The 25,101-nt window shown below is 41.8% G+C and overlaps 3 protein-coding genes across 4 annotated transcripts; 2 read left to right on the plus strand and 1 right to left on the minus strand.

Annotated features, from left to right (window-relative positions):
* Window positions 1-226: 226 nt before the first annotated feature.
* sars2 (seryl-tRNA synthetase 2, mitochondrial) lies at window positions 227-9,001 on the minus strand. Its single transcript, XM_044201305.1, has 16 exons — window positions 8,692-9,001; window positions 7,980-8,075; window positions 7,694-7,723; window positions 7,401-7,541; window positions 7,228-7,282; window positions 7,058-7,121; window positions 6,674-6,779; window positions 6,492-6,539; window positions 5,146-5,254; window positions 4,042-4,087; window positions 3,866-3,953; window positions 3,508-3,620; window positions 3,256-3,349; window positions 2,241-2,333; window positions 2,074-2,139; window positions 227-711 (listed from the first exon to the last, which is right to left on the minus strand). The coding sequence occupies exons 1-16, from the start codon at window positions 8,965-8,967 to the stop codon at window positions 571-573; spliced, it is 1,566 nt and encodes a 521-aa protein (XP_044057240.1). The 5' UTR covers window positions 8,968-9,001; the 3' UTR covers window positions 227-570.
* Window positions 9,002-9,432: 431 nt separating this feature from the next.
* On the plus strand, window positions 9,433-16,653 carry si:dkey-260j18.2 (uncharacterized protein LOC325231 homolog). The gene is made up of 5 exons (XM_044201315.1): window positions 9,433-9,947; window positions 10,323-10,476; window positions 10,682-10,760; window positions 11,354-11,581; window positions 11,788-16,653. Exons 2-5 carry the CDS (start codon window positions 10,323-10,325, stop codon window positions 13,283-13,285), a joined length of 1,959 nt encoding a protein of 652 aa, XP_044057250.1. The 5' UTR covers window positions 9,433-9,947; the 3' UTR covers window positions 13,286-16,653.
* Window positions 15,980-24,653, plus strand: slc5a2 (solute carrier family 5 member 2). 2 transcript variants are annotated; one of them, XM_044201313.1, is made up of 16 exons: window positions 15,980-16,034; window positions 16,920-17,256; window positions 17,427-17,498; window positions 18,192-18,296; window positions 18,512-18,571; window positions 18,689-18,793; window positions 18,872-18,977; window positions 19,284-19,364; window positions 20,134-20,363; window positions 21,219-21,354; window positions 21,589-21,696; window positions 21,881-22,031; window positions 22,995-23,163; window positions 23,268-23,483; window positions 23,737-23,872; window positions 23,963-24,653. In XM_044201313.1, the coding sequence occupies exons 2-16, from the start codon at window positions 17,158-17,160 to the stop codon at window positions 24,169-24,171; spliced, it is 1,983 nt and encodes a 660-aa protein (XP_044057248.1). In that variant the 5' UTR covers window positions 15,980-16,034; window positions 16,920-17,157; the 3' UTR covers window positions 24,172-24,653. The 2 variants fall into 2 exon arrangements, with proteins under 2 accessions (XP_044057248.1, XP_044057249.1); XM_044201314.1 differs by lacking the exon at window positions 21,589-21,696.
* Window positions 24,654-25,101: the final 448 nt, after the last annotated feature.

Here is a 25,101-nt window from a genome sequence, read left to right on the forward strand (position 1 = left end):
ACCCAGAGGTGCTGGTTAATTACTTTTGCATCAATTATTGATCCTCTGTGACAGCTGGTACTGTAACACATTATGTCACCTCTGGGAGGATTTTTCTTTTGCTGTGCTCCATCTACAGGCCTCTTCCTCAAGGTCACATTGTCATTCAGTGTGTTTGTGTGCTAATGTATGTATGTATAATGTATATAACAGGACTGGACATGAAAAAAACCAGACCACTAAGCAATACACGAGACAGAAATAATTATTTCTTTATTATGGTCCTCCTCATGAGCTGATCGCACACATTCAGGCTTACATTCACACTTTCATGGCATTTGACAAAATAAGACATAAATATATTTACAGTGACACTAAACTGCAAGGTTAAGGTCTGTTCCATCTCCTCAAAACAAACTCAACTCAAAAAGTCAGACTTTATTTCATTGAATTTGAAGAACAATGGAGATTATTAACGACTTGTAAACAGACATCCAACACAATGACTTGGTGGTGTTGAATGTGAACTGGCTCCCACCTCAGGCGTTTGTGGACGATGGCTGACTTTACAGCACTACATTTGTATTTGTGTCATCTGGTCTTGGGAGCAGGCCTGGGTGGTCGACTGTGCTGGTTGGGTCCGATGTATTTCAGTGGAGCGTACTTTGGCTTCTCGATCACTTCTAGACCGAAATAAGGCTGCAGGGCTCGGGGGACACGCACTGTTCCCTCCTGGGGAGGTAGAGCGAAAGGACGGAAGAGAGAAAGCGACAAAAGAAATTTTTTATTAATGTTAATTCAAGTGTATTTTAAAGTCTTGAAATAAAAATGTTGAAAAAACCTTTCCAGCAATCGGGCTGCAGTAAATCCATAGCAAAATTAAGAGTCTTTTAAAATTCTTTATAATATCTGACATCTAGTTGATCTTTGGAGTTCATTAAGGCCCATTTTTATGGAAGATTTAAAATGTCTAAATAAAAACAAATTAAACAAAGAAATAAAGTAAAATACAATACACATTGTTATATGTATTTCCTTTTTATGTATGCATTTATTGTATCATATTTAAATGAAAAAAATTGTTAAATGATTAAAAAAAAACTGTTTTTCATTGTGACATGAATTTTCCTTACAATATTAAAGAGGAAGAAGAGGTGTTTTGCACTTCAGCGTGGTTCAAGAGAAAAATAAAACATATTTATGCTCCTTGCAATATTCTAATGGGCATTCTACAACCAAGATAGACGTCTCATACAGATGAAGACATTTGGGAATTATTGGGCTGTTACTATACAGATTAAGTTTCAGAATGACCGAGGTCGCTTTCAGTCACGATGATGACTATGATATTTGCTGCACAATTTCTCTGCCTCAGGAAAATGTAAAACTGTTTAGCAATATAGAGGAAAATGCAGCATTAATTTTAAATCATTTCAGCATTTCTAATGAAATGCATCACAATTTGTATAAAACTGTTTTGACTGGCAACAATCACAAGGGGGAGCCACTTCAACACCACACACTGCACACAGGTGCATGCAGAGAAATACACATTTAACATAGTGGACAAGCTAACATTTTGTTGGAAGAGACAAAAAGGGCGGATGAAACTACACAGCTATTTTTCAAAAGAAGGTTCACATTTTTACATATTTTCATCAAAACTTTGTCATTAAAAGCAAGAATTTGGGTCTGTTTTAGTAGCAGACATGCTTTTATGGTGTCTGATGATGTTCATCTTTTTTTCAGTCATTGTCATCTGGGTATATGCATAGATACATAACTACAAGCCCAACATAAGATTTTTATTTGACCTCTTACTTGTACAGAGCAACATTCGCAGTTGTCAGACATTGTAGGGACACGAGACAAAGAATAACGTGATAATTGTGATGCCTATTATGGTTCATATAACAACCTGTTCATAATTGTGTTTCTCATTACAGCCTTTTCAAGACAATCATTGTTTTACAGGACATTTTAATCTATTTAGTCCTTTTCCAGGACAATTCAATGACTGAAAACCTGCATTAAAGAATTCCAGGTTTTTGGGAACCCTCATGTGTGAGGTGCGCCCTCATGTTGGTGTCTTACTTTGGTCTGGTGAGTCTCCAGGATAGCGATGATGGTTCGGGGGATGGCACATGCTGTAGCATTCACCTAAAGAAATAAAATAAAGAAAACACATCATGGATGTGGTATACTGCTGCAGGCTAAATCCGCAGGAATGTACTGAAGTGCTGCCTCATCTGCAGTCTTACTGTGTGGGCGAACTGTAGGCTGCCATCCTCTCTCTCATACAGGATGTTGAGGCGTCTGCTTTGGTAGTCTGTACAGTTGGACCCACTGGAAATCTTATATTTTATATATATATATATATATATAGATATATATATAGATATAGATATAGATAGATATAGATATAGATAGATAGATAGATAGATAGATAGATAGATAGATAGATAGATAGATAGATAGATAGATAGATAGATAGATAGAGAGAAGAACTGCAATCAGAATCAGCAGCAAAATACAGCTAACTGGCTCTGTGGAGCTCAAAGGGTAGAACAAACAATTCAATCTGTCATCTTTTTCCCACATTAGACTTGTTTAACGTTCATAGCACCTGCAGTGCCATCATCATCATTACCATCGTCTTTTTTATTAAACAATGTTATAGGCCCTCTTTCAAGTGTTTCAAAGCAGTACTATTTTTTTCCCTCAACTGCTTGTGCAACATTTTGTAGCCAAACATTTACCTCCTTATTGCTAGATTTTACTCAAACACCGCTCTGGCCATGCATGCTACTCATTCTGCTCGCTATTATTAATGTAGGAGATAATTCATTAAGTACAGGACTTAAAAATTGGACTTTTCAACAAAGGACGGCAATTGTTTGGCTAGAAAACCTTAAGGTTGTTAAACATAAGCTATATAGAGAAATTTAAGGACATTTTTTGTCTGTTTTTCTTTCTTCAAATGTTGACAGAGTTTAACTTCAAAGGTTTAGAGGAATGATGAGATGGGACTGTGAGGACTAGCTTGCATGTTTGGGATCCCTACAGATGTTAACAGTTTTGAAGGGAAGGGAGTCACTAATGACTCTTCAGACTGAAGGCATGTTTGTGTCTGACCCTACAGCATATATTATCACAAATGAACATCATTACATAAGTCATAGTCAGCCGATATCTCAGCTGACAGCCAGTCTTTTCCTACGCATCAGACTTATACGAAATAAGGTAAGTAGGTAAAGGTGACGTAATGGGACTGACCTCTCCATAGCTGTTCCTCCCAGGCATCCATGCTTCAATGTCATACTTCCTGTGTGCTGGAGGACCCAGTTCCTGTGTCGGCATGTCCAGCACTCTGAGCAAAAACACACACAAATACAACTTAGAGCTAAAAATCGAGCCATAACTCATCCAAATATTCTAAATATTATGTCAAATTGAATGGATGTATAATTGTGACTGTGCGAGAGAATTGTTAAATGTGTGTGTATGTATGTGTGTGCATGTACCAACCTGTAGTGTAGTTCCAGTGCAGAGAACATCTCTTTCTGCAAAGAGACAAACTCCTCCAGCAGCTGAGCGCTCTCTTCTCCTGTCTCACCTGCTGTCACTCCAAACATCTCTACCTGTACAGATGCACACACACAGTTAATTACAAAGCTCATTAGCATAATTATAGAGCCAGTATAATCTTAAAAAAATATTTGCAATCACTTGTTATAAGCCAACAAAGAGTTGCAATACACATATGCAATTTAAATGCCATGTACACGTCATTTGAAATAGTGGACTTATGGACAGTGTGTTTTCTGTATACATATTGATCCAAGCAACTCCTGTGTGCCTAACATAATGCTGTTGTCCTTGTAACCTTGTTGAAGTGATGTACTCTGTAGAGCCCCCATGTCTCTCTGCCTGTGTCTGTCTCTGCTCTGTAGCAGGTGCTGCTGCACACTGTCCTGCAGCGGGAGATGACAGATCATGTCAGCTTTAATTACTCCAATAAAGCACAATCACTACTAACTAGGAGTGAGGGGTGCGTCTAACCTGACAGGCAGGTCCTTCCAGTTTACTGCGTGATCCATGAAATAGCCTGGTGAAGAGAGACACACAACTAATTACCCATGTAAAATGGATGCTTTCACTTCTCATTTCTGATCCATTTAAGTGTCTCAAAGTCTCTTATTAGCTTCAAATATTGATGCATTGCACATTTTCAGTATAGCAAGGGTTGTTTGAAAATTGAAGAAACATTTGATGTGAATAGTTGGATTCAAGATTTATGACAAATTATATAAATGTAGAATTTAGGTTCACCTGGAAAAACCCAGAAACAAAATGCATTCATTACAATTCTGCAGGAGTCAAGTATGAAATCTCATTACAGAACAGTAATTCACTAATCAGTCAAATCTGTGAGGATTTTGGTGAAACTGACAGCAACTGTGGGCTTAAAACAGCATAAGAACCAATAAATAACTATATGGCCACATGTTGCTTAGAATGCCATAACAACACACTAGGGCAGATTACAACCAACCATGATAGCTAATCTTGCTAGTAAGAAACAGGACTATTGATGTGTTGACTGATAGCGAGATACACCAATTAGTTCAAGCACAAGCTTTGCGTGAGTATGGTGTCTTCTTTTGTGGTACGCCACTACGCTTAGCACAATGAATGCCGCCTCCACCCGACCGAGTGTAATTAAACACAGAAAAGTATGAGCCTGAACCTGTATCAATGGATGACAATTTTTTTCGGGGGGGGGTCAAACTTCCCTCTTTTGTACATTGGGGGGACATGTCCCCCAGTCCCCCGTTTCAATTACGTGCATGTCTGAACCCCAATAATACAAAGTTTGCTGATAAAAATCTGTGAACTTAAACAGGTGCAACAAAGCCAATAGGAGGATCAGAGAGATGTCAGTCAAGCTCAGTCTGTACAGAAAAGCTCTAAATAGGAAAAAAAGTAAAAACACCTGTGTGTGTGTGTGTGTGTGTCTGTACCAAGGGTGTGTAGCACCTGCACTTTTCACTGGTAATGATAAACAACTTATTGGTCTTTTACAGTTACAGGGAAATAAAAACCTCATTGCGATTGCAACACATTAAGACAGCCCATCAACATTAGTGAAGAATGAAGTTTCACCTGCCACCCCGACCTCTCCAGTCCCAGCCAGGTTGAGGTCTGGGAAACAGGCCGGGTCCAGTGAATAGACCTGAGAGCGATGGGCGTTGGGCTGCATCCCACAACCCTCCTGGAGGTGGACAAAACAGAAAGACCAAGAGAAGAGAGGAGAGGTCAGGGAGAGTGGGACATTGTGTGGCTTAAAGATGCTCTGGTCTTTAAAAGGTGCAATGTGTAAGAACTGGGACTTCTCTCCACCTGTCGAATTCATACTCTGAAAAAGTAAGGGGCAGCACCACATATCAGGTCATAACTGCTGCTAACTGCTGTTAGCTAGTTAGCTCAGTTAGCTGTGCAGCTAACTTAGCGGTCCCAGCACAGGAGCTTTGGACCGCTGGGAGGAGGTTTTCAGGCCTGGGGCGGGGGGGACACAGCGGTAGCCGGGGGAGTGGGCAACGGTACTGGGCTCAGCAGCCTCCCAGTGAACACGGCCGGACCGGAACCGACGGAGGTCAGTTTGACGACAGGAAATACAGTAGCGAGGTGATTGACAGCTGCTCCGACCAGGACTCTGACATTCGGGGGGATGACGAAGACACGGCGGGTTCAGGCGGGGACAGGAGAGGTGAATTAAGGATTTATTTCGACCAAACCAGAGTTGGGGACTGTTGGAACAGTAGAAAGACTAACCAAGACAGTTTTGGTGAGTTTCATTTTGTTTCTGTGGCGTTTGAATGAAGTGTGTTTTACATGAGTTAAAAAGGCAATTAAGCTGGTCTTAGTTCGGTAAAAGAGAGAAACTTGAATTCAGATTAATAAGGAAAATTGGTGTAAGAATTTTTCCTTTCTTGACATTTTGTGAGTTTATTTTGTTTACTTATTAGACTAAAAAACCTAAGAGAGCTTGTGTAACGTAGCCAACTCGCTGCTCGCACATCTGAGCTATATCGCCTCTTGAGGTACTAAGTGGTGTTACGAGACAGGACGGGCTGGGGCTAGGTGGTTAGCATGCTATCTTCAGTAGATATCTCTGCAACACAATACATAGACGTCTTTGACATAACGTCAAAACTGTTATTTCTTCACATTCTGTTGATAATTTTAGTTATTTTTATTTTTTATTTTTTAAAAACTCTTAAAATCTCTTAAATTCTTACACATTGCACCTTTAAACTGTCTGGGCGTTTCCACCCATTAAAATCACCAATGTCATAACTACAGAAATTTCAATAATCATTTGATATTTAATTTATTTACATTCAAATCTCATGTTTAGATATTAAGTACCTTCCATTAAATTAAATTCTATTATCGTGACAACACCTATGCAAAATCAGGTATGTTAGAAACAGAGTTCTGCTACTCACAAATACTGCCCCCTTCAGCATGTCAGGTACAACCATGGGAATGAAACCCTGCAGGAGTCAAAAGGAAAACTCAGGTTTAGCACTCCTATTTGTTAGCAGAATAATAATATACATTCATTTTGCAGACTTTATATCTACATATTTATCTATATATTTGTATCTATTTCCAGACACATGCTTACCCGTCGCTGCAGTGTGTCAAGGGCAAAGTTTTGGAGTGCAGTCTGAAGTCGGGCCCCTGCTCCCCTCAGATAGTAGGATCTGTGGCCTGAGACATGAGCTAGATGTCTGCAGGAGAGGACAGAGGAGCAAAGTATAATGATCCCCAGTCGTAGCAATGAGGGTAGACTTAATATTAGTCAAAATATGAAATATTATGGTATTACCATATTCATACACAATGGCATTTTGCTTTTCAACCTGCAGGCTGACTAAACAGAAAAACTAACATCGTCTCTTCTTCAGTTTTCTTTCAATCATATCCACAAAAGGTTCAAATGAATGGTGCACAAACAGTACAGCAAGTGGAACAAGTACTTAAAACCAACAATCAGAGTCATCCTCACCTCTGCCTGATGAGACCCAACTCCTCCCCCAGCTCCACATGGCCTCTGGGCTTGAAGTCAAACTCTACAGCAGAGAGCGAGCAGATTATGAGATTTGTAATTTTTAAAACACACAAGGGTAAAGCACTTTTGATTATTATTGATCAGACACTCCAGATCACATCCATCACCTGGTTTCTGTCCAACCAGCTCCACCACCCTCGCCTGGCTCTCATCTCCAACTGGCTGAAAAAGGAAAACGAGGAACTTTAGGAAGTTTCAAACTACACTTACTTTAAAAGGACACACTTCACAGAAAATCTCTCCCCAAATGCTCTTGACAAAAGTGTGCGTCTGTCCTCACCACATCAGGGTGTGTGGTGTTGGGCAGTCTGAGCGCTCGTCCGTAGTGTTCCCGTTCCAGCTCAGTCTCTTTGGGGTAAAGTTGATTGAGTCTGTTGCGGATCTCTCGACCCTTCTGCAGAGCCTGGGTGTACTCTGGAAGCTGCGTGATAAACAGCAAGGTCTCAGAACTGGTCCCCAGTGTGATTTACCACTGACCAGTGCAATGACAGGGGAGTAACAATGCCCAGATGGACTGGTTCAATAACAAAGTATTAAAAATTTTTAATTCTAAAGTGCCAAAGTTGAACTTACATTAGCGAGGGCTTTCTTGTCGTTCTTGGCCTGCGAGGAAAAGATGATTTATGTCACAATTATGGATGTAGCTTTATACTCTTACAACTTATGACCACACAAACAGTCAAATTAGAGAAAATGATTAGGCAAACCTGAAGTGAAAAAGGGGATTTTGGATGGATGTGTTAATTTTGAGATTGAAGTATTTTGCATCTAAAAGTTCTACATATTCAAAACCATCAACACAAACAACATACAGTATATTAGAAAACGGGTGACCAGTGCTGTAATAACCTTTACTGACCACTACTGCTTTGACTGTGTCACTGATGTGTTTCTTCTGCTCCTCCAGCCCAGAGATTTCTGTCTGCACTGCCTGGAGCTCCTGCCACACACATACCTACAATGTGAAAACACACACAATCAGTGAGATCAATTGAAAAGCCAGCAGAAAACTCTTAACTTTCAGTGCTCTCCATGTTTCCCTCAAATTACATTTTTCCACACTTCATGACAATGCTTATCTTTAACGTTTGCTTGTCTTGCTTGAGCTTTGTTGTCTTTGTTTAGCTGTATGCCTTTATGTGTGTCAACGCGATGGACCAATAAAGTTGGTTGTGATTCTAAATACTTGTGCTTATAGTTAGTATTCAAACCTAAGTCACCATGTTTTATGACTTTATGGGGGAAACCATATCAGACACAAATTATTATTCAAAGACTAGTATTGTATATGTCCTAAACATGAGACCCCAACCATAGCTCATTCCTCACCAACCAGTACTTTGGTATGCAAATTATTTTATAAAAACGCTTTGGTACAACACAGCATCTGAATGTCTTTGTTGAATAGTGAATACCATATTTGTAGATGTAACTTTACAGTCGGTGTTTTTGTTTATAAGCAGCCAAACAGCCAGCTGTCGACTCCCGAAACGTATTTTTGACAGAAGATACAGTTGTCACGGTTTTAATGTCACAAACAGGATTGGATTAGCAGCTAACGAAACACTTACAATTTTCCTGACATCGTCCCCTCGCAGGTCACCCTTCCTGCTCTCTACGTTTGCTATGACTTTGTCGGTCTCCTCACACACTGCTCTCATGTCCAGCTCGGGCTTGTCACTGTAACCTTCACGGACATGCTCGTACAAACTGCTCCGGGCTCCATGCGAAAAGCGATGCGGGATGAACACACTTGTCCTCTGCCTTGAACATTGTCTAGCTACCGGTTTAAACACAGTCAGTGCAGCGCCTCCAACTCTTACCATCATGCCGATGGAGGTCGCCATGTTTGTCTTGTGGTCAATGTTGCATTCAAGGCGTATAGGAATAATTGTTACTAAGCTCTAGTGTAGGCTCCTGGTCAGCTATTCTACATGCACTTCAAAAGTTATGCGTTTGAATTAATGCTTGAATAGTATCACTTAAATGATAGCATAATATAATAATAATAATAATATATTATAATAATGACTATTCATATTTCGTAGCCTTTCTTCTTTTCTTTTTTAGCTGCTCATGGAACCAGCGAGCACTATTGGCGGCTGTAAAACGGTCGTATGTGCCTTGAATGCAGCATAAATGCGGAACTGGAATCAAAATAAAACGAATGTGCTGTTTTGTTAAATGTTTTTGTAAAAATATAGCTGATATTTTACGCAACTGCTGTCACATATTGTCAAAGAGGGAGCGGAAAATATTAAAATGTTGATTTCCATTGATAAAAAACGACTCAGCTCCAAACAATCGTCACGAGCCAAAGGTCAGCCAATCATATGGGCGGAAGTTTAACGTTGCGGTAATCCGGTTCAGACGTGACAAGTGCGGCCGAGAGAAGCTGAACTCAGTCCTAATTTTCTGCCCTGTAGCCTCTAAAAACTACACTCTGCACTGTCTCACCACCGAGCTGGACGTGTGTGCATAATGCCATGGTGGACTGATATGTGTTACGACGAGAAGCTTTTGTACAGCGGGAGAATTGTTCCTTTGTAAGCTAGTTTGGTCCGTGAGTTAGTAACGTTACTGATGTTGTGCTCGGGGCTGGATGAGCAGCGAGTAGCCTGACGCGTCCTCTCCACAGGCCGGGACGAGCCTTTCAGCTAAGCCCGGAGGACCAAGACACCCAAATGGGAGCAAGGGAAGCCTCTCGAAGCCTCTGGTAATAACCGGGTACTTGGATACAGTTAGCCTGCCTCAAAGTGCCTCACCAATTCCTGTTTAAAGTGAGACCCAACCAGCCTTCACGGTGGAAACGAGAAGAAGAGCAAAGGTAATGTAGCATCTTGCCGGTGCGTAAACTGATGCTACTGTCTGCTTTGTACTTGTCATTTATTATAGCCAGTCATTTATATATTATCATTCTGGTAAAATGGAAACATGCATACACCATTCATTCATATATATACACACATCTGTAGCAAACATAATTTACTAAAATTAAGCTGTATCATGAACTTTGTCTAGAAAGCAACTTTTTTTTTTCCACAGAAAAGCGTTGTCTGGGTCATATCTTTTATAGGCCTATATCTATAATACATAGGCCTGTCTGTTACAGATAGGCCTTGCATGCATAAAGGTTAAAGCCTGTTATGTGAATACATTCTGTGGCCTAACTTGGAGTGTGTGTTTATATATTGTACCTCAGATGAATGCTGTGCGGGGGGGCACAGTCACCTGGCGTCCCCAGCCGTGGCAGGATGGGAACGGGGGAGGAGGAGAACCTCTGTCAGACAGCGACTCAGAGGAGGAGGACTTCCCTGATGACAGCACCACACCGTTGGGAGACTACATCACACATGGTGAGACAGAAGGAGGACGAGGCTAGAAAGGGTGTTGTTGGGTATTTGGAAATGATCCCTTGTAGAGTTGGTGCGACTCAACCTTTTTCTCTCCCTGCTTTTATTTCTCTGACCCTGCTCCTTCTGCTCTAATTCTTACTCATCCCTCCTCCTCCTGTCCTCGCCCTCCTCTCTGTTTCTCCACCCTCTTTCTGCTGTGTTTTAGGATTGAAGCAGCTCCTGGATGCTCAGCAGCTGTGTGATGTTACTCTACTTGTTGAGGGAAAGAAGTTCATGTGTCACAGGTATGACTGCCATATAAAGAAGCTGATAAAGAATAAAAAAAAAAAAAACAACAGTCATGTTGTTCAGAAATCAAGAAGAGCATTTCAGCCAGGGCTGCAGCTAACAAATATTTATTCAATTTATGGATGGCTTTTTATTAATCCATATTTTATTCCTATCTTGCCACCAGTCAAAAAAGTATGTAATTTACAATTATATGAAATTGAGAAAAGTTTAAACTATAACCACTGAATATTTAATGTTTTACTTGAGAAATTATGTAAAGCATTTATCGATGATCAAAGTTACCACTGATTACTTTTTTCCAATTGAATTACAGATTAATTTAATAATAATTTCACCACCTATTATAACAGAATACAAAGCAAATGTGACTTGTGATGAAGTTGCCATGATTCTTGTAGAAAGCTGTTTGCAGCCTTTGATATCAAAGAGGTGAACGATAGATTGGTTTGACAGTAAACTTATTCTTGTGAGTACAGACAAAAACTAAGCACTGTAAAATGTAGAAATGTCTTCTGCATGCGGTACGAATTGAGATGTCCTCCAGCTATCTTCTATCTTCCATCCTTCTATCCTTCTCTCCCCTCAGAGTTCTCTTAGCAGCCGTGAGCCCGTACTTTCGGGCCATGTTCACCAGCCCTCTGGTTGAGTCCCGCCTCACTGAGATCCGACTGGAGGAAGTGACGCCGTCTGTCATGGAGACTGTCATCCAGTTTGTGTACACCGGTGAGGCGGGGCTCTCTCTGGACACAGCTGAGGATCTGTTTGTGGCCGCCAACCGGCTTCAGGTCATGCCCCTTCAAGATCTGTGCTCCAGGTAAATCTGCTGTATAAAAGTGACAGATGATCAAGTTTACAGCTTTATTCATTAGACTTTGCCATTCAGGCGGAGATATTTTGACTTTGACATTAGGTTTAAATTAACAAACCCTCTTGTCTCATTTCCTCTCTTCCCTTCTCCCCCTCTGTCTCTCTTTCCCTCCGTTTTCCTCTCCACGTTTTTCTCTACTCTTATCTCTCCAGGTTTCTCTTTGAGCACCTCTCAGTGGATAACTGCTTGGGGATGTACTCTCTGGCTCGCTCTCACCACGACCAGCTTCTGCTGCGTGCCTCCCTGCGGCTGGTAGCCCAGCACTTCCCCCGTGTGGCCCGGCAGAAAGACTTCCTCCTGCTGGACCACGGCACCTTAGGCAGCCTCCTGAGCTCTGACCGTCTGGGGGTGGACTCCGAAGCGGAGGTTTACGACGCGGCACGCCGCTGGGCAGAGCACCAGCCCTTGGATCGATACGCCCACATGCCGGCGCTTCTTCACCACCTGCGGCCGGGGCTGCTGTCCCAGGAAGAGAGCCGAAGACTGAGCCAGGAGTTGGGGCCCGCTGCAGCTGGCGAGGGCCTTGGGGGGCCTCTGAGACCACGAGAGGGCATGTTTGAGAAAAAGATCGTCTGTGTGGACCTGACACCTCGGGAAGATGAGAATTTAGCAACAAGAGACTACACAGTGGACTGTTTTGATCCTCGGACAGGAAAGTGGGAGAAGTTAGCAGCGCTGGGTTCACTGGTCAGTCCCGGCTGTACGGCTGTAGGTGACCGGCTGTTTGTAGCAGGTGGGATCCTGCGGACAGGCTCTGTGTCTGCAGCCGTGCATGAATATGATGCAGTGTTGGACCGCTGGATAGAGCGGCCTTCGATGGTCCAGCCCCGGGCTATGCTAGGCCTTCTAGGCTGTGGAGAGTCACTCTATGCCTTGGGTGGTAGTAACCGCTCAGCTCTGCTGGACTCCAGTGAGACCCTGGAGCTGACTACACTTCAGTGGGCTCCGGGGCCTCGGTTACCGCTCCCTCTGCGCGCCTTCGCCTGCTCAGCGTTACGTGGACGGCTTTACCTTCTGGGTGGAACCACTCTTGAACAGAACCGGGCTGTGGTCCACTCGGGGGTGCTTATTTATCACACCCTAACAGACTGCTGGACACGTGTGGCTCTGGACTCTGGCGCCACCTGCCTTGCTGGAGGAGTAGCAGTGCGTGGAGGAGTCTGTGCCATTGGGGGATACATGAGGGATACCACTAAGTTCCTGGATGGAAACTACACCAATCTGGAGACTTTAGACGCCACTGGGCGTGTACTGTTTTTCAGAGAGGGCAGGGGGTCGGGAGTAGAGAGGGAGGTGACTGGGGGAGGGGTGATGGTCACCGCGGAGCAGCGGGGGGGTGCAGGTGGTGGGAGTGACCGAGCCCCAAGCCCTGTGGTATTTCCTGGGCTGCCGCGGCGGATTGCAGCTGGGGGTGTGGCCAGGTGGAAACGCAGGATTTATGTGCTGGGTGGGGAAAACGGCTCCCGGTTCTATGACAGTGTATACTGTTGGAAGCCCGGCTGGCGCAGCTGGGTCCAGAGACGTGAGAAACTCCCTGGAGACACTGGAGGGGTGAGCCAGTTTGGGTGTACCACTTTAAAGTTCCCTAAGAAACATATCCTGTGCAGACTGAGACTAGCCAAAGAAAACTGCAAGAAGGCCGCTGACTAGCTTGATAGAGAGCAATATGACTGAAGTAGAGGCAGCTGTTCATGTGACACAGAGATGAGCTTCAGGATGGGTTTGAATTTGCTTTTCCTTGACCTCATCAAATGTTGGTGTTGAGATGAAGTCCCAAGGAAGAGACCATTTTATACTATCTGAGTGCAGCCACAGAACAGGCCTATAATGGACTGGATGCAAACAGATCTTATGAAACTTATTAGGGATAGTCAAATGTCCAGGCAGAGAGCAAGTGGAGCCAGAAACTGGTAAAATGTCAGGCAACATGCACCTGAATGTAACCTAATCCATTATTTGTCAGAACAGTAAAGTCCTTTGAGAGAGAAAAGAGCCTGTTTAATTGTTTTCATGAAGTATAATATTATTTTCAGCTGTTTGCTGGTTTAATATTTTTATGGCTGCTTTTGGAAACCATTTCAGTGCTGTGAATTTCTCAGCAGCGTTTAGTTTAGACACAAGGATACCGGCACATTTCTGACCATGTTATGTTCCATTTTATTTGCCTAAACCTTGTTTCTTGTCTAATGTGGGCCTGCAAAGCCCTTTTAAAAACTGCAATTTAAGGGCTATACCAATAAACTTGACTTGAGTAGAAACATATCACAGGAAACACACATTTTTCATAAAACTACTTGCATGTAGACAGTTTTTACTTATATCATCAGTTATTTGGTTTTTAACTGACTATGGTAAAATAGAAGCAAAAAATGTGTCCCAATGTCTTGGGACTAGTCATCTCTAGATTTAACTCTTGCAAGGTCTCACTAGACAGGCAGTCAGATCCCTCCAACTGGTCCTAAATATGGCAGCCCATGTGTTAAACATAGACCAGATAGTGTCTTTTTCCTTGGTAGAAACTGTGCTTATGTTCGGTGTTCTTAAATGCTCATATAAAGGTCCTGCCTCAAAGAAGTGGAACATAGCAGTGGGAGAAATGTGCAGACAAGGCTGGATAATACGCAAAAAAATAAAGATGACAGCCAGAACACCATCTTCAGCATCAATATACTGTATATGACAATGTGTTCTTTAAGTATAGAAACTCTATCGTCAAAGGGATGTGGTAGATGTTCATGACAGTGTGATGCAAAGAAAAACTTGAACTGTCCTTGTCAGCTAGCATTCTGAAGTATTTAGACAGGAGGTAAATGTTTGTGAAGACGGCCCACAGTGTCCTTGTGTCCAGACAGCCACTCTGGCCAACACCTTTCCTAAAACCTTCCAACCAGGTGAACAGTTGTCTTTACTTGATTCAGCAGTCGTGTCAAAACTGCATTTGAATGTGTATGGCACGGAGGTTATGGATTATCTGAACACATTAGCACTGTACCTAATTTATTGAAATGTAAGGTTTTTGTTGTTGTTTTGAAATGGTAACTTTTGCGCCGACTGCTGTGCCCGGGCTCCCTGTAGGATTACAGGGACTACAAGTTTACACAGAGCTGTCGAACATGAGCAGATGTGTTTAGATCTGAAAGTGATTGTGGGTTTTAAAGTCAATTCTTAAATTCAGATTTTTATGAAAGGTCAGAAAGTTTTCCCAGAAATGTAAGCATGTTGTTTTGCTGTAAGCCACTATGTTTTCTCTGATCTTTTTTTCTTCTGTTTTCCCCTCTTATTTATTCAAATTGATCAAATCCAGATACCTCTGCAGAAGATATGTGTACATGAAAAACACTGCCAGCTGTGTCTGAAAAGGGCAGAATTCTACCAGTGTTGTGTTCAGATTGCAAACTACCAAGCAGAAATATAAACGGGGATCATATTAGAAATGTGTTTAGAACTCCCACCATCACAGAATCTGGAGTTAATAATTTTGCCATTGTGGAGGCACTCTAATTCATGAAACTGAAGGCGTAATGTCTTAGTGATTAGAGAAAATCACTGAAAGATTTTCAGAAAGGGTTTCAAATGACAAAATGCAGCAGGGAATTATTTTTGGAGTTAATTCACTCAGAACTTGGCGCTCACCATCTATCAAAGTTTTCAATACTGCAGGCCAGATATTAGTTTTCAGACGTAACTTTAGGTCGGTGAACAACATTGATACAGTTTCGATACTGTAAATACATTATCAGCCTAAAACAGGAAATTAGGATGGAGACAGGATGTACTTCTGTAATTGCAAAATAGTTGTTTTGTTTTCAACTCTTACTACTGAGATAAGACAAAGTGTGACTCTGTACAGGGTCCAAGACCTGCTAAGTGGATTTCTTTGACTTTACTGAAGCAGTAAATAAATGGCAGTCTGAATTTAAACCTGTTAAAAAGTATGAATTTGGTGAGAAGAAGAGAAGCTTTTTCACACAACGTAACTGTAAAACAGACCACTGAAGCCAAATTCATTCTTGAGAACAGAATAGTGGAACTTCCCCAATTCCCCAGCTACAGTAACGGCAGAAGTTTAACACCACAGCCAGTTTATTATTATTTCTAGCGAGTAGTCCTCAGTGACACAGCTGCCACTTAGTAGCTTGATTATCACATTGTGATCTCTAATCTCGAAGTCTTTTTAAATGCATAATACATTGCATACTTTTAGTCCCCTATATGCAATAACGCATCAAATCAATCAATATTTTCGTCACCCAACTCCCTATAATACGGTTCTTGATCAGTAGTGGTGTATTGATCTGTCATCACTTGTGCTCTTGTACCTTTCTCTTTGCCAGTGGCATTAGCAGACACAGCAGGGAGGAGTCGGGGTTAGATGGAGGGGCTCTGTGTTCTCCTTCTGGTGAGTCAGTGATTTTAAAAGAACATAATTATCTCCAAGTCCTGGGGCTGCACTCTTGTACAGAGACAGTGACTGGCTCAGTTTATGAATCGTAAAGGGGATAGGTGATCTGATATTGTAAGATCTCGTGCCAGTTGAATATGACATGAATCTGATCAAAATGCATTAAAAGGATAAGAAGCAAGAATCCTTAATCGGTAGGGTTTTTGAACTTTTCATGCGTATGTTCGCTAGTCAAACACACAACAAATAAGTCATTTTAGTTGCTTAAGAGATGTGAGCTACAAAAAGTCACGTCACAGTGTCGGTTTCATTTTAAATAACATGCTCTGAATTATTTTCACCTTGTCAGATGAATCGATTTTCTTTCCCCCCGTGTGCTTACAGCTTGTATGACATGTGAAAAGTGATCGTGTACGCGCATGCATGTTTTCTATGCCAAGGCGTAAATCTGTTCAGCACAAGCTCTTTGCACGCGTCCACACCCACGTACTGTGTGTCCACTCAGAGGAGGGAAGCTGCCCTCACTTGTACGATCTAATGAAGTTTGTGAACTGAAAGGCAAATGGATGTTTTGATGAAAGCAGTGCTCTATAATGATTAAAGGACTATTTGCTTACGTGTTTATTTTTTTTTTTACTGGTGACTTTTTCACAACTGCAAGAATTGTTGATGAAGTGCTTTGGCTGATCAACATTTCTACGGTGGGGACACACACAGTAGCAGTTTGGGCATAAAAGAGGTCCACAACAGATACAAGTCTACATTTCTGCATGTAAAATGTTGAAAATCCAGTGGAACTACATGACTGAAACCCTGTTTTTCATGGTTTGGTGTTAATAATTACTCTAATTAATAAAATGCTGAATCTGCCCATTGTCACAGCTGGCCAAAGTTCTGACTTGGACTGACCACTTCAAATCTACTGCCTATGCATCGGTCTTTCTCTTCTTAGCTATTCGTAGCTATTCCTTCATATCATTCAGTCCACGTTTAGGTGTTTTTGCAGATGAAGGTGATTTCTTTAGGCACTAAGCTTTATTAGAAGCAAATGCAGATAAATCAAAGGCAGGTTGCCTAGTATAGGAAGCTAAGTCAAGTGTATAGAGGTATAAGTGGAGCAATGGCAAATCCCTCGTCAGACAAAGTGACCATCAACAACCCAGCAGACATCACCGTCATTGTCGGATACTTCATCATGGTTCTCAGTGTTGGCATTTGGGTGAGTGCACCTGTGTTAGTCTGAGGCTAACTCAGGACATTATAATGACTGAATAAAAAAATGTATATCATCATAAAATATGTAAGTCATGTACTTGTATGTATAAGGAGACGCAGGTAACATTGCGTTTGGTTTGTGAAAATAACAGAATTGTCCTGTTTGTGCTTTAGGCCATGTTTCGGAGCAATCGTGGGACAGTTGGAGGGTATTTTCTGGCAGGGCGCACAATGACCTGGTGGCCGGTGAGTTCAGTGTAGAGCTAGACTGATAAATATATAGCTGGTTAGTGTCAGCATATTTGTTCGCCAGGAATGAGAATTTGTGGTACAGAAATGCCAAAGATATGTTTGAGGTCTTATAGAAACATTGTTTCATAGTTTGTCCACCAGAGGGCGCCGGCAAGTTTATTTTTACACTGTAAAATGTCCTGCTCAGTACACATCTTAAAAAAACTAATTTAGGAAAAACATATCAAAAATTATGTTAAAAAAAAAAAAAAGTTCAAATCTCAAATTGGTGTCGGTCTGAAAAATGCCAGTATCAGTCAGGCTCTACTTCAGTAAAATCAGCCTGCTTGAACTTTCAGGCGACAGGAGAATTTTAACGTTCATCACTTTGGTTATGGAAGGAAGGCTGTCGAGGCAAAGTTCATCCAAATACGAGTTATATCCTTTTGGATCTTAATAAGCAACACAATCTTGTGGTTCCTTTCAGAAAAGGGTCAATATATGGCTCGATTTTGAAACTAATAAAGATTGTGTTGGGTCAATATGCTTCACTATGCGCACATTTCTCTGTTTAGTGCATTTCTGGTCATAGTCTTCATACTGTATGATGTTACTGTACTCCTGCGAGCTGCGAGTCTTCATTTATTTGGATTTAGTTTTGATGTTTTTTTCAGTGAGTTTTTTTTTTTTTTCTTTTTCTTCATTCAGGTTGGTGCATCTCTGTTTGCCAGCAACATTGGTAGTGGTCACTTTGTGGGCTTGGCAGGCACTGGGGCAGCCAGTGGCATCGCTGTGGGAGGGTTTGAGTGGAATGTACGTCGCACTATATACTCACAGCTTGTACAACTCTACAGTTAAATTGATTGTGCACAAATCCCATTCATTTTAAAATAGTGAATTGATGCATAAATGACTCTTGTGTGCCAAAAACCACAGTGTCGCATGGTTATGGTCTCTCACAGTGGACTGGAAGATGGCATGGTCTAACATGTCATACGTTACTGTGTGTTGTTTATCGAATGTGTCAGGCTCTGTTCATCGTGCTGCTGCTCGGCTGGTTGTTTGTACCTGTCTACCTCACAGCTGGGGTAAGTAGTTCATGCTCTTCTGCATCAAGCATTAAAAAGTGTATCTTCTATTCACTGATGCACTGACCTCTGTAATTTCCTATATTGATACTCACTGTGTGAAATGTGCTGTGTTAGGTGATCACGATGCCCCAGTACCTGAAGAAGCGGTTCGGAGGGACCAGGATCAGCCTCTACCTCTCCGTTATCTCTCTGTTCCTCTACATATTCACCAAGATCTCAGTGAGTCATCATGTCTGAGAACACACAGTCATGTGTTTCTTTCTTCATTCATTCACCCCCCCCCCCATCTCTCTCCAGGTGGATATGTTTTCAGGAGCTGTGTTTATCCAGCAGGCATTAGGGTGGAACATCTACGTGGCCGTCATCACCCTTCTGTTAATAACAGCCTTGTACACTGTTACAGGTATGCGTGTGTGTGTGTGTGTGTTTGTGTATGTATGTACTGAACCTGGTCCACCAAGTTTACACGAGGATCAGTTTACTTGTCATGATGGTAGTACTCCTCGTTACAAGTAAACTGATTTGTGTCAGTAGGAATGTAGTGTTTTTGGAGCTTGACCCTTATTAAGGACTAAAAAAAAAAAAACCCTGTCTCTTGCTTCCCCTAACTTTATGGAGGTGCGATACGAAATCACTGAAGTACCCCTTTAAATGTCAAGAGTTTTGTTAGTGTGTGTAATTTAAGATGCGTGAGTGTGTGTTTTACCAGGTGGCCTGGCCGCTCTGATGTACACTGACACAGTTCAGACCGTTGTCATCATTACCGGGGCATTCATCCTCACCGGCTTCTGTAAGTACAAATTGTACAGCATCATATTTAATCTTCCAATAGATATCTTCATTCACACTACACACAGTTCATGTTTTTGGCTTCGGTCAGTCCCTCCAGGCCTGTGGCTATGTCCCTCCCCAGCAGCTTCACAACTGGAAAGCAATTAACTAGGGGAGGTAATCATTCATTTCACTGCAGCAGTGTACAGTATGCTGACACTGCAAAGCCACTATACTCTCCACCTCCAGCTGACACAACAACAACCGCCCCCTACAACCTTATTGACTGTTTCATAAAATATCAATATGCTGTATATCAGTCTAATCCTGGCGTAGATTACCGACAAAGACAAAGGAGGCAGACTAGATAAAAGCGTGCGAGAAACCAGTGGAGGAGGAAAAAACATCAGGAAGAAAACAGGAAAACAGCCACCTCCTTTTGTGAATTGGTGATGCGTTGAGAAGACAGTGCTTACTCAGCAGCTGACTCGTATCTTCAGTAAGGACACTATCAGACAACAGTGCTCTGGACTGTTGAGCTGAGTGGGACAGAAGACATGATACAGTCTTGTTTTACACGTTAATGTTGTAGGAACAGGAATATCCATCCCATACCATGCTGCTACCCGAATTTAAGGAAGTTGAATGGAGTGTTAGTGGTGTCTTTCCATGCATCAAACTATGCATGGAAAGACACCACTAGGGTCCAGCAGAACATATGCCTTTCTGTAATTTGTCTGAACTGACCTTTTAAATGACAAAGAACTCTTTCTCCTTTTCACTTCTAGCTTTTGCTGAAGTAGGAGGCTACAGCGCTCTGCTGGCCCGATACGGCTCTGCTATGCCAAGTAATTTCCATTCCATGGATCCCCAGCGCTACAACATCTCCCCTCAATGCTACACCCCCAGACAGGACGCCTTCAGCCTGCTGAGGGACCCAACCACAGGGGACCTGCCCTGGCCTGGAGTGGTGTTTGGGATTGCGATAGTGGGAGGCTGGTACTGGTGTACAGACCAGGTAAATATCCCGCTCAGTCTAACCTTGTCATTTGATGATTTGACCTCTGAATCACATTAAAATAACTAGCTTATTAGTTCAAACGGACAAGAAAGTTGAAGAAGAAAAAAGAACATATTTTGTTTGTAGATACTTTCCCTGCACCCTTTAGATTGTCCAAGTGCGGTATTAAAATGTTTTTTTAAAGTAAAGTTAGTGACAATGATTAAAAATCAGACTAAAAAGGCACAAAATTTAAGTAACTTAACCAATAATTCATTACTTTAGTCCAGCTGAAGTAAGCCTGCTTTAAAACTTTCTAAAACTTTCCCCATCCTTAAGGAGGAGGAATGATCAGGAAGACTCCACCAAAGGACTCGAGCTGTATGTGTAATACAAGGAAAACTGTGTATTTATTAAAAATCAGCGTGTTTCTGCATGTGGCCTTCATCACAGCCGTACACAACTGTAGTAAAGAAACATATCAGCAGAATAACAGCAGCCAAGAGTCATTTGATTGGAACCACATCATTTTAGTTATTTATTATTATTTTAGTTTAGTTTCCTCAGATTCTGCAGTTATGTGAATATTGATCCAAATAATATACTGCAATGCTATTTTATTGGCCGCTGATGGATTACCTGTGTTATTCTATGTGTTTATATTAAAACATGTTTACTCTAATGAAGGCTACATAGCACAACCACAATTACCAAACCAACTTCTCCTCACTGCAAAATGGATGGAACCTTTTGGCGCTTACTCACAAACTAAACCCAAACGCTGTAAACCTTCAACTAGATTTCCTGCCCGAAAGATTTCTCACAAGATGAGAGCAAACACAAAATAATCTATCCTGTCTTGTATTTCTCTAGGTGATAGTCCAGCGCTGCCTTGCAGCTTGTAGTCTGACGCATGTGAAGGCCGGCTGCATCCTGTGTGGCTACCTCAAACTGCTGCCAGTGTTCCTCATGGTGTTCCCCGGCATGATCAGCAGGGTCCTCTACCCAGGTCTGTGGCTTACACTTGTCCTGTCAAATCCCATTTAAAGGGGGTTGACAACATCTTAGACTACAATATAATACGTTTGCAGTAGATACTATACTGGTAAAAGTGTTGTCAGAGGTGTGTTGACTCAGCGTTATCATGTATAAAGCCCAAGGTTGTACTTTTATTAAGCAAATGTCTGACTTATATATTGGAAAGAAATCTGTATCTTGTGTGTGTGTTTCCATCCACCTGCAGATGAGGTTGGCTGTGTTGTCCCTGAGGTGTGTAAGAGGGTGTGTGGGACTGAGGTGGGCTGCTCCAACATTGCTTATCCTAAACTGGTGGTGTCAGTCATGCCTAATGGTGAGGACACACAATAATGACGACCTTTAAAAAAAAAAAAAGTAGAGGAGGAGAAGTTTTACTTTACATTTCTCATCCCTTCCCAACCTGCCACTCGTTCCACCTTTTTGGCCAACTTCCTCTGATCTTCTCTCTGTCCCCTTCTTCTTCCACCCACCTCCCTTCCTGCCATCTCTCTGTGCAGGTTTGCGAGGTCTGATGCTGGCTGTGATGTTGGCTGCTCTCATGTCCTCTTTGGCCTCCATCTTTAACAGCAGCAGCACTCTGTTCACCATGGACATCTGGACTCGCATCAGACCACAGGCCACTGAGCGCGAGCTCATTATTGTAGGCAGGTAAATGGACGGTGTTATAGTAAACAAATGTTACCGTAAACTTCTAGACATTCAAATTCTTTCTCCAACTCTGCCTTTCTCTTGTGCTAACCTATTACATACCATATGTAAATGGACTGCTTTCACTCCTGAAAAGGAGAGGTAGTCCACACACTGAGTTTTGCAAGCTCCAAAAAATGTGACAATGCAACGCTGTGACCTACATGGTCTTTGTCAGGCAAGCATCCATGTGAACATCAGAAGATCAAATGATACAAAAAAACACCCATTATCCCCAAACTATTTGCTATGCACACAAAAAAAATCATGTCCTAAAAAAAGGATTGTAGCATATCTCAGGACACAGAAGTCAAAAGAGAAGAAACAAACCTGTAAGTAGTTTATTCCCCTGACTGCTTCCTAATATGCCTTGAAGTCTTTTCATCATGCTGTGATGTTACCCCATGCACAGATGACGGCAATTACGCTGCTGGGGTTTGGGTTAGGGCTCAACTAAAATGGCCTTGCGAGGGACCCCTTTGGGATTTTGCATGCAAGTTGCCAATAGCTAATATTTTGTGCCATTAAATATTTTGAAATTGGACCATTTGGTGATCACAGTATCTATAATGTTCCCCATTTCCTCCCTTATTATAGACTAGACATCACATAGCCGGAATCTTTTATAGGTAAAGTGTGGCCAATGAAATGCCATTAAGATAAGTAGACTGAATTTCTCAGCTGAAACACAGGATACAAGTGCTAATTGTAATGTGATTAATACCCCATCTTTAAAAGAAGAGTTTATATTAGGGGCTTCTGTTAAAAAAACTTTGATCAATTAAACATTAAATATGTACTTCAAATAAGTTCATCATTTAATTCCAAGGCTATTCCAAAGTGTATGAATGTATGATACTGTGAATTGATATGGATACCAACTTCACATATCTTTCTTCTTCTTATTTTTCCTCTCCTCACTAGAGTCTGGGTTCTGTGTATCGTAGCCGTCAGCATCTGTTGGATCCCAGTTGTCCAGGCGGCTCAGAGCGGTCAGCTGTTTGATTACATCCAGTCAGTCTCAAGCTATCTGGCTCCACCTATCGCGTCAGTCTTCCTCCTGGCTGTGTTTGTTAAGAGGGTCAATGAAACGGTGAGATGACATATGCATACATGGTAACATATTATCATATTAAATCATATATTACCATTGATGGAAATGCCTGGTGACATATCAGCATCTGCCTTCACCTCCAGGGTGCATTCTGGGGCCTGATAGGCGGCCTGGTGATGGGTCTGTGTCGGATGTTGCCTGAGTTCTGGTTCGGTACTGGCAGCTGTATTTTCCCTTCTAACTGCCCTTTCTTGGTGTGTGGGATCCATTACCTCCACTTTGCAATCATACTCTTCTTCTGTACGTCAGTGCTGGTGCTGGTGGTCAGCTACTGCACCCAGCCCATAGAGGATCAACATGTAAGTGACTTCTTACTTACTGTACTCACAGATGCACTGATTCACCAAGACCTAAGACCCCATATGTCCGTGTAACAGGTCGTATTTCAGTTGTATTAAGTTCCTTAAGACAAAACCTTATTTATTAAGGGTACATGACATCAAAACATTTTGAGAACCCTGATCTGCAACCGGATTAAGCTGCATTTAAGAGAAAATTTACAAATGGTGTCTGTTTCTGTTTTATGAAATTGAGCTCTCTTGTTCCTTTCAGCTCCATCGTCTGGTGTTCAGCCTGCGTCATTCCAAACAGGAGAGGAAGGATTTGGACTGGGAGCAAATGGAGAAAGGGAGAAGAGCCCGGAGGGAGGCTGAGGAGAGGATGAGAGAGAGTAACAACAGTGATGCAGGTAAGAAAGAAAGGAAGTCACAGCAAGAGCAAGACAAATGGAACGAACATACACTCGCAGAAAGTAATAACTCCTCCCTCTTCCTCTCAGTGGCTGAAGAGGACAAAAAGTCTGGTATCTGTCGCCTGGTTGGTCAGTTCTGTCGGGGGGGCGGCGGCGGCTCCCAGGACCACAAGGTGCCTGAGGCACCAGAGAAGCTGCCTGACATCAGCGAGGACCCGGTGTGGAAGAACACTGTGAATACTAATGCTCTCATTATGATGGCTGTAGCAGTTTTTATGTGGGGTTACTATGCTTAACAGCTCTATTCATTCTAGCTGAAAGTGGATGTTAAAATGTGAGTTGGTATCTTGATATGATTGGTTTTAATCACTTTGTTGGGATGATACAGTTTATCTCCAAAGGACTCAGAAATAAAACAGTGTTGCCATCTGTTGGCAATTATGTGTCACCGCACTGCAAATCATAGTTTTTTTTTTGCAATTAAAAAAAGATTCAAAATAGGCAGCAAATATACTACCAACAGTCTCACTTCTCTGTAGAGCATTACAGGCTGTGATCCTTCACTGTATTTCTCCAGTTTTAAAGAGCAATCTATAATGCAGTCTAAAAATGTTTTATCAGGTTAGAATGCCATTACTGTATACGGTTACATGTTGATTCAATCACAAATCAATCTGCACCTGCTTCCAGCACTGACATAAAAGGTGTGAGAAGAACAAATTAGAATGTGGAAGCCAGGTAAAATGTAAACTCAATAAAGCCTCAAGTTGCCCTAAGATTTGTTTTCAAAGTTTCTTTTAAAACTTTGGCTCAAGAAATCAATGAAAAGGGTGAAATGGAGTCATTTTACAACACCCACCTACACACTACAGAGAACTAAAGAGCAATGTACATCAAACACTAATTAATATATTTAGCATAGCAGTTAATGTTGTAGGCTAATGTGCATTTCTAGTTCTCATCGGTCAATGCAGTTTCTGATTTGTATTCACTTGTGCTTTGTCATTTAATCAGGCATAAAATATATATTAAGATTGTCATTAGTCAAGTAAAGATATTTGGTGGTTATAGCTTAAAAAAAAAGTATTGCTTGCTTTTCTGCCCCATAAGAAGCTGTTTCCTGCTGTTGGTTCAGCTCTGATAAGATGTGATAGGCATTGTTACTGTCATTGCAAAGGACCAATGATTTAATCAATCACTGTTAAATGAACAACTTTAAAGCCATC

The sequence above is a fragment of the Siniperca chuatsi genome, linkage group LG7 (assembly GCF_020085105.1).
Source record: "Siniperca chuatsi isolate FFG_IHB_CAS linkage group LG7, ASM2008510v1, whole genome shotgun sequence".
NCBI classification, from domain to species: Eukaryota; Metazoa; Chordata; class Actinopteri; order Centrarchiformes; family Sinipercidae; genus Siniperca; species Siniperca chuatsi.

Bases quoted from the DNA above. Each gene is read 5' to 3' on its own strand.
- sars2 (XM_044201305.1), bottom strand. From the start codon at position 8,967: ATGGCGACCTCCATCGGCATGATGGTAAGAGTTGGAGGCGCTGCACTG. The intron at 2,140-2,240 runs GTAAGACTGCAG...TTATTTCTTTAG, and splicing joins GCCTACAGTTCGCCCACACA to GTGAATGCTACAGCATGTGC. The intron at 712-2,073 runs GTAAGACACCAA...CTACCTCCCCAG, and splicing joins TGGAGACTCACCAGACCAAA to GAGGGAACAGTGCGTGTCCC.
- si:dkey-260j18.2 (XM_044201315.1), top strand. From the start codon at position 10,323: ATGAATGCTGTGCGGGGGGGCACAGTCACCTGGCGTCCCCAGCCGTGG. The intron at 10,477-10,681 runs GTGAGACAGAAG...GCTGTGTTTTAG, and splicing joins GGGAGACTACATCACACATG to GATTGAAGCAGCTCCTGGAT. The intron at 11,582-11,787 runs GTAAATCTGCTG...TTATCTCTCCAG, and splicing joins CTTCAAGATCTGTGCTCCAG to GTTTCTCTTTGAGCACCTCT.
- slc5a2 (XM_044201313.1), top strand. From the start codon at position 17,158: ATGGCAAATCCCTCGTCAGACAAAGTGACCATCAACAACCCAGCAGAC. The intron at 18,978-19,283 runs GTATGCGTGTGT...GTGTTTTACCAG, and splicing joins AGCCTTGTACACTGTTACAG to GTGGCCTGGCCGCTCTGATG. The intron at 23,873-23,962 runs GTAAGAAAGAAA...TCTTCCTCTCAG, and splicing joins GAGTAACAACAGTGATGCAG to TGGCTGAAGAGGACAAAAAG.